General features: G+C 69.9%; 1 protein-coding gene and 1 long non-coding RNA gene across 2 annotated transcripts; one reads left to right on the top strand and one right to left on the bottom strand.

The window, feature by feature from the left end:
• Positions 1–509: 509 nt before the first annotated feature.
• LOC138809978 (uncharacterized) lies at positions 510–5,532 on the bottom strand. Its single transcript, XR_011366975.1, has 3 exons — positions 5,375–5,532; positions 944–1,132; positions 510–669 (listed from the first exon to the last, which is right to left on the bottom strand). It is a non-coding gene; the product is annotated as an uncharacterized lncRNA (long non-coding RNA).
• Positions 3,218–7,249, top strand: Mnx1 (motor neuron and pancreas homeobox 1). Its single transcript, XM_069997183.1, is given in 4 exon segments — positions 3,218–3,619; positions 3,621–3,909; positions 6,279–6,439; positions 6,681–7,249. Coding segments are annotated over 4 exon segments (1,215 nt in total). The 3' UTR covers positions 7,044–7,249.
• Positions 7,250–17,828: the final 10,579 nt, after the last annotated feature.

Below are 17,828 nucleotides of genomic sequence, written 5' to 3'. Positions count from 1 at the left end.
ACCAGGAGCCCTCCGGGCTCCACAGGGCTGTGGTGTGGGCTGAAGTGTTTAGTGCCCTTTTCCCTGAGCTTGCCTTCCACCAACCCCAGGCCCTCCCAGCCCCCCCCCGCCCCCCAGCCTGGGTCTGCAGTGCCCGAGGAAGTTTCGGTGCCTCTCCTGCAGTCCAGTGCTGAGCCCTCATCCTCTGTAGGAACCTGGAGAGCGCAAGCTGAACTTGAACTGAGCTGATCCCCCGGAACTGTCCGAAGGACAGCTAGGCCATAAGCTTCTGGAAGCCTCTCTGAGGGAAAAGTGGCAGTGCAGCGAGGAAAAGCTGCCTTCTCCCCAGTCCTGAGCCACACGGGGGCAGGGCTGTGCAGGGGCTCCTTACACGGGGGAGAGGTGTACAATGACCAGCGAAGGAGGCCACCTGCCTGTCCTCTGTGACCAGGTGTCGTTTGAAGTCCTCACAGGCTCCCAGCTTCACGGGTAATTCCAGGTGAACATAAACATAGATGACAGCAGTTTATTCTGAATTTTGTATGAGTCGCTCTTCTATGAACTGGGAGTCTTCCTCATCACGGACAGTACTCATTAACTCCACACAAGGCCTCCAAAGGGACCGGCGATTAGAGAGCTCCAGGACTTCCTCCCTGCTCCTCTCCCACACTGAATCCATTCCTGGAGTTTCTGGAGAGATGAGCAACCTGGAGGTGCAGGGTTTGGAGTCCCACTCCACCAGACCTTTGATCTCTGTCCAGCGCTCCCGGAGGCCCCCCTTGCTGCCCCCCATGCCCTCTGGGCTGGGTCAATACAGACACCGGGAGAGGACCGGAAGAGACCTAGAAGGCTCACTTCACACATCATAAACTGCACAAAGACCCCATCCCTCAGATAGTCCCTCCCCACGCACCCACCTCTCTCTAGACAACTGGCAGAGCGCCTCCCACACCTGTTCACTTACCCGCCAACAGAAATGGAGCATTCGGTTCGGCGTAAGTCACCTGGCCGCGTGCAGTCCAACACGACAGCAAACCCACCAAGTGCAGGAACTGCAAAGCTGGCCTGCATTCGGCCGGCCCACCCCAGGCACGCGGCAGACCTGGGGCTGACAGCTGGTGGGGGCGGAGGAGGGAGTGCACGGGCCTGAACGCTGCAGAATGAGGGGGTGTGGTGAACTCCCCTGGGAGTGGTGCTGAGGGAAAGAGGGTCATGCCCGTCTGGACGGTGTACTCCTCCCTCTACTAAAACACCTGCAGCCCATAGACGGCAATGGGTTATTTGAGGCACATTCTGGGGATTTCATTGGCAGCCCCTCCCTTCCGCTTTTTAACTCATTCCCCTTGGGAAGGAGCAACCTGCCCCCCAGCGGGGGGGGGGGATGGGGTGAGACTGTGGGTCAGCTGGAGTAAAGGCTCCCCTGGAGAGAGGGGCCGTCCTCCAGCCCCACGCTGACCAGGACCCGCACAGGTGGCTGAGAATTCCTGGGCTGCTTCACCACCCCTCCCTCCCCCAAGGACCCGGGAAGACACCCGAGCCTGTGGACACAGTCTCCTGGGGTAGGGCAGGGGGGAGATCCACCCCCAGCTCTGAGGACCAGCCAAAAGTCCCTCCAGCATCGCTGTGACCGTTAGGAAGATGAGTACCCGGTAGGTACCCCATACATGCTGGAGAAATACCAGGCCCTGCCACTCAGAGGCTGGCTGAGCTCTTCTCTTCCACAGAGAAATCGGGAGCATACTCTACATACACCGTGATTTCTGTCCACTAGCTGTTAACTTTCCCAACGCAGAATAACATGATTTCCAAGCCTCACAGTACCACAGCCAGTGCCGTGGACCTCAGCGTGTCCCTCTGTCACAAGAGGAGGAAATCCTACAAACGCCAGCCCAGCATTGTCTCAAGCCCCACCTGGGTGACAGGCCTTTTGAGGAGAAATTGTGGTCTTCTATCACCTTTTAAATCCCCTCTTGTAATAACCTGGCCTGCTGCCTCTGCTGAAGTTTTCCTGGCACTCAGTGTCTCTTGGGTCTGCGGCCCTGGACCCCTCCTGTCCTCTGCTCGCCGCTCACCGGCACCAGAACCTTGCTGCACTCACCTCAAACTCGCTCCTTCCCTCCCAGACTGTGTGGGGAGATAACCAGTCTAACGGAGCTGTCCACCCGGCCTGGCCTCCTGACCTGCCTGTTGGTTCAGCTTAGGAAAAGCTCAGAAATGCTTTTACTGTAAATATTTGGTGTGTGTCTCTGTGTGTGTGTGTGTATGTGTGTGCGTGTGCACGTGCTCACGGAGGCTAAAGCTTCCGGACCTTGCCAGCCTTCCCTCTGTGTGTGTGTCTGTCTGTCTCTCTGTGAGCGCGCGCGCGCGCGCGCACTCGCCGGGGGCTAAAGCCTCCTCACCTCTCCACCCCTCCCTCTGTGTCTGTGTGTCTGTGTGTGTGTCTGTGTGTCTGTCTCTGGCGCGCGCGCCCATCGGGGGCTAAAGCCTCCGGACCTCGCCAGCCCTCTCCCCGGTGCTCCCGGGGACGGCCGGCAGCAGGAGGCGGGACCCGCGTTTCCCTCCCGAGGACCGAGGACCGAGGGCCGGCGTGCCCGCGGCTGGCGCTGCCCGGCACCAGCAGCTTTGTCGTCGCGGCCCGGCGGACGGCGCGTGAGCGACCCGCGGCCCGGCGAAGGCCGAGTCCGCGCGGGGCTCCTCTGGGCGCAGGGCCCTCCGCGCGGCCCGGGCCCGCGGTCTTCGGGGGTGGCCGCCGCTCAGCGGCTCAGCCTGGCCGGGGCGGCCCGGGACGCGGAACCGCCCGGCTCCCCCGGCCCACGGCGCCCGGGCGCGGGGGCGCGGGAGGCCGCGGAGCGCCCACGGGGGCCGGGGCTGCGGCTGCGGTCCCCGCCCCGCCCGGGCGGCCCGGCCCGGCCCGCCGCGCAGCTTAGGACCCGGCGGCGCAGGGGCGGGGCGGCGGCCGGCCGGGCGGGGACAGGGGCGGCCCTCGGCCAATCGCGGGCCGCCGGCCCCGCCCCCGGCCCCCCGCCGCGCGCGCCAATCGGGAGCCGCGCTGCGCTTCAAGTGCGCGGAGGGGCGCGGGTCGCCCGGGCGCTCGCGGGGAGTCGAGCGGGCGAGCGCGAGCGCGGGTGGCCGGCCGGGGCCGCACGGCGGGGGCGCACGGGCCCTGGCGGCCCTGGGCTGAGCTTCCCGCGGCGACTCCGGCCGCCAGCGGCCGCCGCGCCCGCGCCCCTCCGCGCCCATGGAAAAGTCCAAAAATTTCCGCATCGACGCCCTGCTGGCGGTGGACCCCCCGCGGGCCGCCCCGGCCCAGAGCGCGCCGCTGGCCCTGGTGGCCTCGCTGGCGGCCGGCGCGGGCGGCGGCTCCGGCGCGGGTCCGGGCGGCGCGGGCGGCGGCGCGAGCGGGAGCTGCAGCCCCGCGCCCCCCGAGCCGCCCGCGGCGCCCGCCGACCGCCTGCGGGCCGAGAGCCCGTCGCCCCCGCGCCTGCTGGCCGCGCACTGCGCGCTGCTGCCCAAGCCGGGCTTCCTGGGCGCGGGCGGCGCGGGCGGCGCGGGCGGAGGGCCGGGGGCCCCGCATCCCCACGCGCACCCCGGGGCCGCGGCCGCCGTCGCCGCCGCTGCCGCCGCCGCCGCCGCCGCCGCGGGGGGGCCTGGCGCTCGGGCTGCACCCGGGGGGCGCGCAGGGCGGCGCGGGCCTCCCGGCGCAGGCGGCGCTCTACGGACACCCGGTCTACGGCTACTCGGCGGCGGCGGCGGCGGCCGCGCTGGCCGGCCAGCACCCGGCGCTCTCCTACTCGTACCCGCAGGTGCCGGGCGCGCACCCCGCGCACCCCGCGGACCCCATCAAGCTGGGCGCCGGCACCTTCCAGCTGGACCAGTGGCTGCGCACGTCCACCGCAGGCATGATTCTGCCCAAGATGCCGGACTTCGGCTGTGAGTACCCCGCCGTCCTCGCGCAGCCGCTCCTCCCCCGGCCGCGGCCCCGGCCCCGCGCAGCCTCGCCCTCCCCCGGCCCCCTGGCCCGCGCAGCCTCTCCTCCCCCGGCCGCGGTCTCCGGGCCCCGCGCAGCCTCGCCCTCCGCCGGCCCCGGCCGACACGGCTCCGCGGCCCGCCTGGGCGGATCGTTAAAATGGCCACGCGCAGGCCTTGCCTTCTCTTCCTCTCCTCGCGGGAAGGGCCGGCGCGAGGTGGGAGACCGACATCTAATGATTAACCTGCGGCCTAGAGGAGGAAGTGGCGGGAAGGCGCGCTGAGCGGGGCCGGGCGGGGCGCGCCGGGCCGGGGTCACCAGAGCCAGGGCTCAGCGCTGGGGAAACAACTAGGCAGGTTCCCCGCCAGGGGCTCCAGGGAAAAGCCTCCGTCCTCTGGAGAGACTGGAGGAACGGACTCCGCCCAGGGCCGCAGAGCCAACGCCTGGCCATGCCTTGGCTTCTGCCAAAGCAGGTGCCCCAGGAAGGGCGCCCTGGCCGCGAGCGGCATCCAGGAGGCCCCCGGTTGAGCCCTGGCTTGCAGGGACTCCAAGCAGCAGGTGTCTGCCTGGGAAATCTGAGTGCCCAGAGGGGCACAGAGCTCCTCCCCAGGGTGGAACCAGGGGGACCCAGTCGCCCGCAGGAAGAGGCCCGGGCGCAGGGAACCGCCCGCCAACCAGGCCGGACACCTCCAGGAGGCCCGGCGGGAGCAGGCTTTCCTGGGACACGGGTGCGTGCGGCGCCCGGGCCCTGCCTCTCCACAGCCAGCCACCAGAGCAGAAGATGTCCACGGCTTTAGGGTTTCAGCTGCCAAACACCCAAACAAAGAGACCCCATTGTTTCCGTCTGGGTGGATTTGTTTAGGCTGGGGCAGTGCAGACACCCCAGAGGAAAAAGCAAGAAGAAAAACAGAAATAAACACTTGCCAGGATCTCAGGGTCCTCTGCGAGGAGCCGCGGTTGTGACTAAACAGAGGAAAGCTAGGACCCCGGAGGGCCGGTGAGGTCGTGGGTGGGTGAGGGAATGCCAGCCCGCGCTATTTGCCCCAAACCACAGGGGCTCTTCCCCGCGTGGCTCGAAGAAGGCCCTCGGGGCGCCCATCCTTTTCCGGGGAGACTCAGCCCTCTTGACCCCCAAAGCTGGTTGAGTAGCTCAGACATAAGCTCACAAACCCGGGCGCTCTGAGCCTAGCCGCAGAGCCCAGCAAACCCCTGGGATGGGAAGCCACTAGCGGCTCCTTGTTACTAGGCCTGCGGTGGGAGGGTGCACGGGGTGCAGAGTAACCCACGTGGGTGCACCCCCGGGCCGCAGGAGGCCGCTGGAGAGGCCGGCCGCCTCCAGCCTCCACGCAGGTGTTGTAAGGCCCAGGGCCGCACAGACTTTTCTGGGATCCACGTGGAACCCCGGGTCACTCAAAACTGATTCCTCACCAGATTCCCCATCTTAGCCGAATGACAGGCGGTGTGGAAGCGGGACCTGGGCCCGGCTCCCGGAGGGCAGAGCGGAGGAGGGACGCGCGGCCTTCTCTTCCACCCGGGAAAGGCCGCGGCTTCCCACTGCCGCCTCCCCGAGCCTCCCACGGAGCCGCGCTTTCATTAGCGTTCCAGCCTATTGTCGCGTGGGGAATTCGGGTCTTGTTTAACTAAAACTGGGGGCGTGGGCCTCCCTGTAAAGCCAATCGCCCAGCTCCCCCCGGGCGGCCGCCGGGTCCCTCCTTTCTTCCTCTCCTTCCTCCTTCCTTTTATTGTCGGGCACTTGTCAGCCTCCTGGGAAATCAAGGGAAGGCTCGTTTTTGAGGTCGTAAACCCTCTGTGATGTAACCGAGCCAAGTTGTGTAAATAAAGCCGCACCGGCTTTAGAACGCGGGGCCGGATCCGCCCCCCTCCGCCTTCAATTTGGGTAATGGGAGTTGTCCGGGGAGGTTTCCCGGCGCGGGGCGGGGCGCGGGGCGGGAGGGGCGCTGAGAGCGCGCGTGTAACCGGTCCGGCCCCACAGCCTCTGCGGCCCCGATCGGGCCTCTCCCCCTCCACTCTCCGTCTGCTTTAAGGAGGGGGGTGGGGGTGACTCTGGGGGGCTGGCCCCAGACGGTGCGCGGAAGCCGGTACCGTTCGCGGGCGGACGGCGGCCTTCTTTAAGCCAGCCTGGCCCCGCACAAGAGGACTGGCCCTCGTGGACTCCAAGCCTTCCCGTTCCCGTTGGATCAGGGCCCCGTGTCGCTTCCTCTTCCCCGGGGGGTGGGTCCTGGAGGCCGGCCGCAGCGGACCGTGCGGGGGACCTGCGCGGTGTGGCGGGAGGCCTCCCCGCCGCTGAAGCCTCTCCTGCTGCCTCCCGCAGCCCAGGCGCAGTCGGGGCTCCTGGGGAAGTGCCGCCGGCCGCGCACCGCCTTCACCAGCCAGCAGCTGCTGGAGCTGGAGCACCAGTTCAAGCTCAACAAGTACCTGTCGCGGCCCAAGCGCTTCGAGGTGGCCACGTCGCTCATGCTCACCGAGACCCAGGTACCGCCCGGGGGCGCGGCTTCCCCCCGCCGGGCGTCCGCATGGGGTCCCTGCCCGGCCCGGCCGCGCGCGGGGCTTGGCGTCCCCGACCCTCGGACCCGAGCCTGGCGTGGGGCGGGGAGCGAAGCGAGTCGGGCGTCCGGTCCGCGGACGGCGCAGTCCTCGGGGTCTGGGTGGCGCGGGCTGGGGACCGGGGCGCCCGTCAGGCCCGGGCCGGCTCTCACCGCGCCCGCGCCCGCAGGTGAAGATCTGGTTCCAGAACCGCCGGATGAAGTGGAAGCGGAGCAAGAAGGCCAAGGAGCAGGCGGCGCACGAGGCGGAGAAGCAGAAGGGCGGCGGCGGGGGCGGCGGCCAGGGCGGCGCGGACGGGCCGGGCGCGGACGAGGCGCTGGCGCCGCCGGCGGCCGGGGACAAGGCGGGCGGCCGCCGCCTGCGGGACTTGAGGGACAGTGACCCCGACGAGGACGACGACGACGACGAGGACGACCCTTTCCCCTACAGCCACGGCGCGGGCGCCCTCGCGGCCTCCTCGGGCTGCTCCTCCGAGGACGACTCCCCGCCGCCGCGGCCCGCGGGGCCCGGGCACCCGACCCCGGCCCCGTAGGCGGCCCCGGCCCCGACCCCACAGTGTTACACGACCTGCAGACTTGAAGCCTCCCCGGCCCCGCCGCGACCCCGCGGGAGGAGCGGCGGCGCGGGCGTGGGGAGCGCGGCGGGGCCCGCGCCGCCTTTATTTTTGTACATTGTATTTATATGGAGGCCGCCCGCGTGCATGCCGAGCCCCGCCGCCGCCGGCGCGGGGCGCAATAAACCGCTCCGCTCTCTTCCAACCGCCGCCAGCGCGCGTCCATGGGCTGGGCCGGGGCGCGCGGCCGGGGCGTGGGGGGGGTCGGGGGCGCGCGGGCGGGGTCGGGGGGGGGCGCGCGCGGGGACGCGCGCCGGGCTCGCACCCGGGGCTCAGCCCTGGACTCCGGGTTTGGCCGCCCTTCTCGCTGGGATCCGCCCTGGGCCCGCAGGGGCAGCAGGAGTTCGGAGGTCGATGCCCCCCGCCCTCCGTGCGGGGCCGCGCGGGCGCTGTGCCTCGGTCACGACCCTCGCCGGCCGCGCCCGTCCCCGCGGCCGCCCTCCCGCCCAAAGCGCTCGTGAAAGGGGAAAGGAAAGGGGTCCCCGTCGTTGGCTGGTCACTTTTTGGGCCACACCTGGGCTTTAGTGAGCAGTGACCCTGCTCTGCCCTCCCTCTGCCTCCTGCTTCTCTGTCCCCCCCCATCAGTGGGGCTGCACCCCGGCTCCTTCCCTAAAATCCACCCTGGGAGCTGGGGCCCTGCCCAAAGGTGTTTGGGGATCCTGGGACAGGGTTAACAGGGAGGGGGAGGGAGAGGAGGAGATGATGATGATGGTGATGGTGATGATGGTGATGATGATGATGGTGGTGATGGTGATGATGATGGTGGTGATGGTGATGATGATGGTGGTGATGGTGATGGTGATGATGATGGTGATGATGATGGTGATGATGATGGTGATGATGGTGATGGTGATGATGATGGTGGTGATGATGATGATGATGGTGGTGGTGATGGTGATGATGATGATGATGGTGATGATGGTGATGATGGTGATGGTGATGATGATGGTGATGATGGTGCTGCTGGTGGTGATGGTGATGGTGGTGGTGCTGCTTTAGGGGGAAGATCAGCAACCCGGATATTTTTGAGATCTCTAACACGGCGAAATTCCGTCCTAAGCGGCTCTCCCTCCTGGGCCCACACCTGGGGGTCATTCGGGCAGCAGCCGGCCGGCCCCTGTACGGCCTGGCGGAACTCGTGCCCGGGCCCAGCGGGTCTCCTGGAGGGCAGGACCCCTTTCTGGGAGGAGGCGGCGCGAGGCCTCCGCCACCGGCGGCGGCGGCGTGTATCTCACGAGTCGGTGGAATGATCACCGTTCCAGTCGCGCAGCTCCCGCCCAAGGCCGCTGCAGCAGGTTTACATACAACCCCGGGCACCAGGGACGGGGCCTCCCGGCGGACGTCACGGCTGACGTCACGGCGGGCCTCCCGGCTGACGTCACGGCGGGCCCCGTCTCCAGTACCATCTCGGGGTCGCTGGGCTTCCCACCGCACCCAGGCCTCCCGTGACCCCAAGGCCCTCAGGACCAGGGTCGAGGCCCCAGCTAGCTGGCTGGTCCTGAGGACAGGAGCTGGACACATTGTTTCCAGACAGACCCATGGTGTCCCCAGGAAGCCCCCAGTCCCGGGGAGCAGCGGCCCCACCCCCCGGCCGCTGGCGGCTCGCCCCCGTGGCCTGGCTGCCCAGCAGGGCCTGTCCTCTTTTCAGCCGCTTTCTTGGCTTTCAAAAATGTATGTGGACAAAGTCCTCTGGTGACCAGAGACCACAGCCGATGGCAGTCACCTCTGCAGCTCCGGTGAGCCCCAGCATTAGTGAGGAGGCCAGAAAGGAGCCAGGCGGGTTCCACCCCCGACAGGCCGGGGAAGCGGAGGAAAGGGTCCCGGCAAGGGCGTGGGAGGAGCGGGCAAATGGCACGCGGCCGCGTGGAAACCCCGCCACTGCGAGGGCTCGGCCGGCCTGGAACCCGGCCGGGCGGCGCCAGGCCCGCAGACCACAGCCAGCCACAAGCAGAGCCAAGCGCCTGGCCCGCGCAGGCAACGGCGGCGCCCCTCCAACCCGTGATGGCAGCAGCCCAGCCAGCGGCAGACCCCCGAAACCGCCGGGCACACACCCGTCAGCGGCGCGCACACGTGCACACCAGTGCACACACGTGGTGGGACCCTACACCCATCCGGACGGCGCGCGCGCGTGCACACGGAGGCCGACACGGAGCACACACAGAGAGGCGCGCACACAGGCGGACACGGAGCACACAGAGGCGCGCACACAGGCGGACACGGAGCACACACAGAGAGGCGCGCACACAGGCGGACACGGAGCACACACAGAGAGGCGCGCGCACAGAGGCGGACACGGAACACACAGAGGCGCGCGCACAGAGGCGGACACGGAACACACAGAGAGAGGCGCGGACACAGGCGGACACGGAACACACAGAGGCGCGCGCACACAGGCGGACACGGAGCACACAGAGGCGCGCGTGCTCCGGGCACACACTAAAGCCATAGCAAGAGCTGGGCGAGCTGAGGCTTCCGGCGTCCTGCGCGGCGGCTGGCGGGGACAGTGGGTCGGTTCTCCTGGAGGAGAACGCCCGGAGGGCTTGGCTCTGAACCCCACGGTCGCGGTCGTTCTGGGGCCGCACCCCGCCGCTCACCGACGCCCGTTGGCCTCAAACGCAGGCGATTCCTGCGGCCCAGAGGCCCGAGGGCCGGTGCGGCCCAACTTCAGCCACAGGAGGCTGCGTTTAGACCTCAAACCGCCGGGGACAGAAGGCCGAGGCTGCCGGGCTGGGGGCGTCGGGGCTGCCCGGGGAAAGTTCTAGAGCGCGGTGGCCTAACACACCACCGACAGTTGAAGGTGGAGGCAGTGCACACCGGTAGCCCCGGCGCCCTGGAGGCCGGGGAGGGGCCGGGGTCAGGGCGGCCCGGGGAGGGGGTCGGGGAGGGGCCCCGGGGAGGGGTACGGGGGTCCGGGCGGCCCGGGGAGGGGGCCCGGGGGTCAGGGCGGCTCTGGGAGAGGGGGCCCGGGGGTCAGGGCGGCCTGGGGAGGGGGCCCGGGGTTCAGGGTGGTCCGGGGAGGGGTCCGGGGGTCAGGGCAGCTGGCGCGGGCGTGGGGCGCGAGCTGTGTGCTACGTGTCCGTCTCCGTGTGCACGCGCCTCTGTGTGCGCGCGCCTCTGTGTGCTCCGTGTCCGCCTCTGTGCGCGCGCGCGCGCACCACCCGGATGGGTGTGGGGTCCCACCGACGTGTGTGTGCACTGGTGTGCACGTGTGCGCGCCGGCTGACGGATACGTGCCCGGCGGTTTCGGCCGGTGGCTGGGCTGCTGCCATCCATCACGGGTTGGAGGCAAAACAGAAAAGGAGGCCCGAAGGGTGTGCAGCCCTGCGGCCTCCCCTGGCCTCAGCCCTCCTCTCTTTCCTGGCTGGGCCCCGGGCCTCCGCTTCCCCCTCCTCCATCCCCCCCCCCCCCCCCCCCGCCTCCTCCTCTTCCCCTCTGCCCGGTTCTCAGCCCGGGCGGGAGCCACGGCCCCGCGCCTCCGCGGGGCGGGCTGGGGTCGGTCCGGGTCGGTCCTCTGCCGGGGCCGCGGGGCCGGGGTCAGAGCCCCGCCGAGGCGCGGCGCGGGCTGGGCTCGCGTTTCTGTCGGATCCACGGCGACTTTCCCTGGTAGCGCGCCCGGTGCAGGGCCGGCCTCGCCGGACCCCCGCGCCCGTGTCCGCGCCCCCCCCCCCGCCTCGCCGGACCCCCGCGCCCGTGTCCGCGCCCCCCCCCCGCCTCGCCGGACCCCCGCGCCCGTGTCCGCGCCCCCCCCCCGCCTCGCCGGACCCCCGCGCCCGTGTCCGCGCCCCCCCCCCCGCCTCGCCGGACCCCCGCGCCCGTGTCCGCGCCCCCCCCCCCGCCTCGCCGGACCCCCCGCGCCCGTGTCCGCGCCCCCCCCCGCCTCGCCGGACCCCCCGTGTCCGCGCCCCCCCCCCCGCCTCGCCGGACCCCGCGCCCGTGTCCGCGCCCCCCCCGCCTCGCCGGACCCCGCGCCCGTGTCCGCGCCCCCCCGCCTCGCCGGACCCCGCGCCCGTGTCCGCGCCCCCCGCCTCCGCCCGCGTCCCGTGTCCGCGCCCCCCCCTCCTGCGCCCGGTGCCGCCCCCCGGCCCCGCGCCGACCCCGCATTCCGCCGCACGCCCGCCGCTCTCGCCGGACGCCGCCATTGTCCCGGGACAAAGCGCGCGGTTTGCCCAGCTGGGGAGGAACAAAGGCGGCGCTTATCGGGGCGCGGGGTCAGGCGCGGGTGACCGGCCACCCGCACCCAGCACCCCAGGCCCGCGGCCCGGGGCCTCGGCGCGGGGCGCGCGGCGCAGGGCTGACGAGAGTCGTCCATGCTGGAATTTAATAGTGGGCTGAGGAGGGCGGGGAGGGCTGGGCGGGCGCCCCCCCCACCCCCTCCCCACCCCACCCTCTCACCATCCCCCCTCCCCACCCCTCCCCCTCACCCCACCCCGCCCCCTCCACCCCACCCCCTCCCCCCACCCCCTCCCCACCCCACCCTCTCACCATCCCCCCTCCCCACCCCTCCCCACCTCACCCCACCCCGCCCCCTCCACCCCAGTCCCCCACCCTCCCCACCCCACCCCACCCCACCCCCACCATCCCCCCTCTCCATTCCCTCCCCACCTCACCCCACCCCGCCCCCTCCACCCCCTCCCCACCTCACCCCACCCCGCCCCCTCCACCCCCTCCCCACCTCACCCCACCCCGCCCCCTCCCCACCCCTCACCATCCCCCCTCTCCATCCCTCCCCACCTCACCCCACATCCCCCACCCCACCCCTACCCCACCCTCCCCACCACCTCACCCCACCCCATCCACCCCCTCCACCCCATTACCCCATCACTACCCACCCGTTCTGGTCAGTTAAGCCTGGGCTTAGCTGCCTCCTGCAAACTGCGTCTCCACCAGCACCTGCTGTGTTCCTTCCCCTGCGGGAGCCCCCGCCCCCTCACCCCTGCACTCCAGCCCCTCCACCCCCGTACCCCAGTCCCTCACCCCTGCACCCCAGCCCCTCACCCCTGCACCCAGCCCCTCCACACCCCCATACCCCAGCCCCTCACCCCTGCACCCAGCCCCTCACCCCTGTACCCAGCCTCTCCACCCCCCTATACCCCAGCCCCTCACCCCTGCACCCAGCCCCTCCACCCCCGTACCCTAGCCCCTCACCCCTGCACCCAGCCCCTCCACCCCCGTACCCTAGCCCCTCACCCCTGCACCCAGCCCCTCCACCCCCGTACCCTAACCCCTCACCCCTGCACCCAGCCCCTCCACCCCCGTACCCTAGCCCCTCACCCCTGCACCCAGCCCCTCCACCCCTGTACCCTAGCCCCTCCACCCCTGCACCCAGCCCCTCCACACCCCCATACCCCAGCCCCTCACCCCTGCACCCAGCCCCTCCACCCCCGTACCCTAGCCCCTCACCCCTGCACCCAGCCCCTCCACCCCTGTACCCTAGCCCCTCACCCCTGCACCCAGCCCCTCCACCCCCGTACCCTAGCCCCTCACCCCTGCACCCAGCCCCTCCACCCCCATACCCCAGCCCCTCACCCCTGCACCCAGCCCCTCCACACCCCCATACCCCAGCCCCTCACCCCTGCACCCAGCCCCTCCACACCCCCATACCCCAGCCCCTCACCCCTGCACCCAGCCCCTCCACCCCCGTACCCTAGCCCCTCACCCCTGCACCCAGCCCCTCCACCCCTGTACCCTAGCCCCTCCACTCCCTGCACTCCAACCCTCCTTTCCCTTCCCCCCTCCCCCCTCCTGTCAGAGCCCTGCTGGAAGTGAGCATAGACGACAGGAAATGCTGTGACGCCAGGCCGCGCACTGCTCACCTGCAGGGCGGCTGGTCCTAAGACCCACTTCCCCAGCTCTCCCGCAGAACGGAGCCCCTCTACCCAACCCGAGTCGGTCTATGAGCCGAGACTGTACCCCAAGTCCATCGACACACCGACCAAGCACGGGACCCTGAGTCCATCCACACACTGACCATGGGACCCCAAGAACATCCACACACCAACCGAGCACGGGACCCCGAGTCCATCCACACACTGAGCACGGGACCCTGAGAACATCCACACTGAGCACAGGACCCCGAGTCCATCCACACACTGAGCACGGGACCCTGAGAACATCCACACCACTGAGCACGGGACCCTGAGAACATCCACACACCGACTGAGCGCGGGACCCCGAGTCCATCCACACACTGAGCACGGGACCCCGAGTCCATCTACACTGAGCACAGGACCCCGAGTCCATCCACACACTAAGCATGGGACCCTGAGTCCATCCACACACTGACCGAGCATGGGACCCCGAGTCCATCCACACACTGACCGAGCATGGGACCCTGAGTCCATCCACACACTGACCGAGCACGGGACCCCGAGTCCATCCACACACCGGGCACGGGACCCCGAGTCCGTCCACGCACTGAGCATGGCACTCCCGAGTCCATCCACACACTGACCGAGCACGGGACCCCGAGTCCGTCCACACACCGGGCACGGGACCCCGAGTCCGTCCACGCACCGACCGAGCACAGGACCCCGAGTCTGTCCACGCACTGACCGAGCACGGGACCCCGAGTCCGTCCACGCACTGACCGAGCACGGGACCCCGAGTCCGTCCACGCACCGGGCACGGGACCCCGAGTCCGTCCACGCACCGGGCACGGGACCCCGAGTCCGTCCACGCACCGACCGAGCACGGGACCCCGAGTCCGTCCACGCACTGACCGAGCACGGGACCCCGAGTCCGTCCACGCACTGGGCACGGGCTGGGGCTCCCACGAGGGGCACATCGGCAAACGCACCAAAACCCCTGCCCTCCAGCCAACAAGGGCCAAGGGGCCCGTAGGAAGGGGCAGACTGGCCCCAGGGGCAGCGGCTGTGCTGGCGCCCGGACCTGGAGCCTGGGCAGCGTCCGGGCCTGGAATTAGAGGCGGCCGAGAACTGCGGAGAGCATCCATCCTGGGCGCGCATCAGCCAGCCTCGCTCAGCACTAGGCCCCTGACAGGGGAGGAGAGAAACCCAGAGACAGAACCGGGGGGGGGGCATGGGGGGGAGCCCCAGAGACAGAATCGGGGGGCACGGGGGGAACCCCAGAGACAGAACCGGGGGGCCTGGGGGGAGCACCAGAGACAGAACCGGGGGGTACGGGGAGGGAGCCCCAGAGACAGAACTGGGGAGGTATGGGGGGAGCCCCAGAGACAGAACTGGAGGGTACGGGGGGGGGGGGAGAACCCCAGAGACAGAACCGAGGGGGGCTTGGGGGGAGCCCCAGAGACAGAACCGGGGGACACGGGGGGAGCACCAGAGACAGAACCAGGGGGGCATGGGGGAGCACCAGAGACAGAACCGGGGGGCTGGGGGGAGCCCCAGAGACAGAACCGGGGGGGGGGGAGCTGGGGGGAGAACCCCAGAGACAGAACCGGGGACACGGGGGGAGCCCCAGAGACAGACCGGGGTGCCAGGAGGGGGTTGAGGGCGGGGATGTTAAAGGCAAATCAGTCCAAGGCACGAGTTTCTCACTTCGGGGGTCACAGCAGGTTTTCCGGTCCATGGGGTCAAGGCGACTTAGGGGCCGCGGCGGTGGGGCCGGCGCAGACAGCTCCAACGGCGCGGGGCTCCCCAGAGATGCGGGGTTCCCCCAGAGGCGCAGACAGTGCGGGGTTCCCCCGGAGGCACGGGGTTCCCCAGAGGCGCGGGGTTTCCCGGAGGCACAGGGGGTTCCCCCAGAGGCGCGGGGTTCCCCAGAGATGCGGGGTTCCCCCAGAGGCGCGAATGGCGCGGGGTTACCCCGGAGGCGCAGGGGATTCCCCCAGAGGCGCGGGGTTCCCCCAGAGGCGCGGATGGCGCGGGGTTACCGCGGGGTTCCCCCGAGGCACGGATGGTGCGGGGTTCCCCCGAGGCGCGGGGTTCCCCCAGAGGCGCGGGGTTCCCCGGAGGCGCGGATGGCGCGGGGTTCCCCCGAGGCGCGGGGTTCCCCCAGAGGCGCGGATGGCGCGGGGTTCCCCCAGAGGCGCGGGGTTCCCCGGAGGCGCGGATGGCGCGGGGTTCCCCCGAGGCGCGGGGTTCCCCCAGAGGCGCGGGGTTCCCCGGAGGTGCGGGGTTCCCCGGAGGCGAGGGGTTCCCCGGAGGCGCGGGGTTCCCCGGAGGCGCGGGGTTCCCCGGAGGCGCGGGGTTCCCCCGAGGCGCGGGGTTTCCCGGAGGCGCAGGGGTCCCCAGAGGCGCGGGTGGCGCGGGGTTCCCCGGAGGCGCAGGGGTCCCCAGAGGCGCGGGTGGCGCGGGGTTCCCCGGAGGCGCAGGGGTCCCCAGAGGCGCGGGTGGCGCGGGTTCCGGAGCGCGGCGCAGGAAGGCAGCGGCTGCAAAGTTGCCACCAAGTGCGCGCGTCGCCCCCTCGTGTCCTCCTGCTGCGCCCACGCGTGGGCCGCCGGCGTGCGTGCGGCGTGCGTGCGGCGCGCGTGCGGCGTGCGCGCGGGGACAGCGCCGGGCCCGGCCTGGGGACGCGGGCGTCAGAGCCGCGGGGACGGACCCCCACCCCCGTGTTCCCGCGAGCCCGGGCTGTGCGGGGCGGGCTGCGCGGGCCTGCGCCCCGGGCAGGGGGCGGCCCTGGCTCCCGCTCAGCCCTGCACGCTGCCCTCTCCAGGGGCGGGCGGCTGGACCGGCCTCTCACGGAAGCCCGGACCGCGGCCACCCTGCCCAGCTTCCCAGGGTGGGAACGGACCTTCAAGGTGACCCTGACTCGACCATTCGCACGCGGCCCCCACGCAGCGCAGCGGCCACGCCGAGCGTGCGTCCTGGACTTGGATCCGCCCTGCCCGCCGCTGAGCCTCGCTCCCGCGGAAGCTCCCGCGTCTGTTCCAGGTGTCTTGGTTTTTATTTATTTATTTATTCATTCGTTTATTCATTCATTCATTTGTCGGTCATGAGGCCTGGGCGCTGTCCCTCAGCTCTTCAGCTCAAGGCTAGCGCTCTACCCCTTGAGCCACAGCACCATTTTGGGCTTTTTCTGCTTATGTGGTGCTGAGGAATCGAACCCAGGGCCTCAGGCATGCAAAGCAAGTGCTCTACCACTGAGCCACCTTCCCAGCCCTGTTTTGGTTCTTTTTAAATTACACTGAGACCAGAAATACGGGCCGCTTTCACCCCCCACAGAAATCCCTGCCCTTGCCAGCCCTGGCACAGCTCCTGGAAGCTTCCAGAACTGCCAGAAAACCTCTGAGACATCCTGGAGGTACAGGAGTGTCTCTTGTGCTCTGGATGAGGTAGCTGGGGATCATGACCAAGGCCACGTACCCGCTGCCACGTACCCCCTCCTGTGCCCTCCTGTAGTGTCCACCCCCCCTCCTGGACTTCAAGGTTTGGAGGCCTTCTCTCCCTCTCTTTGTAAAGCAGTGATTGGCTGTGTGGCCGCGGTGTCCCTCCCAGCGGATTGGCTCTGTGGCCGCGGTGTCCCTCCCAGTGGAGCCGCCACTGATGGGAAACACGGTGACTTCAGGGTCAGAGGACAGAGCCGAAGCCGCCACGTTTTGCCCAGAGCCGCCCTGGCGCAGGTGCTGATAACGCTCTGCTTTTACTCACCTGGCCCGCACAGGGGAGGGGAGCTGTATGATGCGGGGTGCCCTAGGGCTCCCATTGTCCAGCGAGGCTGCCCTCCCCCCGTGGGCAGAGGGGCCCGGACACCCCCGCCCTTTCCACATGGGATGCCCATCAGGCGTGGAGAGGCGGGCGGGGGCGCCGGGGGCAGCGGCCCGGGCTCCCGTTAGCTCTGGAGGCCCTAGTGGGGCCGGGGGCAGCCGCGCCCCTCTCTGCCCCTCCTGCCCTGGTCTCGCGGGCCAGCAGCTGCAGCCCAAGGGGAGGACAGGGCCCCCGGGCCGCCCCCAGCTCAATGCGGCTCCAGGTCTGGGCTTCTCCCAGGGACCCAAGTCCCTGAAAGGCAGATGAGAATGACAACTCCCTGACACCCCAGAACGCCCTCCACACAGCTGCTGGAAGGAGATTCCCAAGCCCCTCCCTCGCCCTGGTCCAGTCTTATGGTGCTGCGTGCGGTGTGCAGTGCGTGCGGTGTGCGGTGCTGCGCACGGTGTGCAGTGCGTGCAGTGTGCGATGCTGCATGTGGTGTGTGGTGCTGCGTGAGGTGCTGCATGCAGTGTGCAGTGCTGCGTGCAGTGCAGTGTGTGGTGTTGCGTGAGGTGCTGCATGCGGTGTGTGGTGCTGCGTGTGGTGTGCAGTGCTGCGTGTGGTGTGCGGTGCTGCATGCGGTGTGCGGTGCGTGCGGTGTGTGGTGCTGCGTGCGGTGTGCGGTGCTGCGTGAGGTGCTGCGTGAGGTGCTGCATGCGGTGCTGCGTGTGGTGTGCAGTGCTGCGTGCGGTGTGTGGTGTGCGGTGTGTGGTGTGCGGTGCTGTGAGCGGTGTGCGTCAGTGCTGCATGCAGTGTGCAGTGTGTGCGGTGTGCAGTGCTGTGCGTGGTGTGCGGTGCTGCATGCAGTGTGCAGTGCGTGCTGTGTGCAGTGCTGTGTGCGGTGTGCGGTGCTGCATGCGGTGTGCAGTGCTGTGCGCGGTGTGGGGTGCTGCATGCGGTGTGCAGTGCTGCATGCGGTGTGCGGTGCTGCGTGAGGTGCTGCATGCAGTGTGCGGTGCTGCGTGAGGTGCTGCATGCGGTGTGCAGTGTGCAGTGCGTGCGGTGTGCAGTGCTGCGTGCGGTGTGTGGTGTGCAGTGC

This window comes from Dipodomys merriami, unplaced genomic scaffold, assembly GCF_024711535.1.
Source record: "Dipodomys merriami isolate MVZ:Mamm:240054 unplaced genomic scaffold, mDipMer1.0.p SCAF_5, whole genome shotgun sequence".
Classification (NCBI taxonomy): Eukaryota; Metazoa; Chordata; class Mammalia; order Rodentia; family Heteromyidae; genus Dipodomys; species Dipodomys merriami.
The sequence above is the reverse complement of the archived record's forward strand: the minus strand, read 5'-3'. Positions and strand labels throughout refer to the sequence as shown.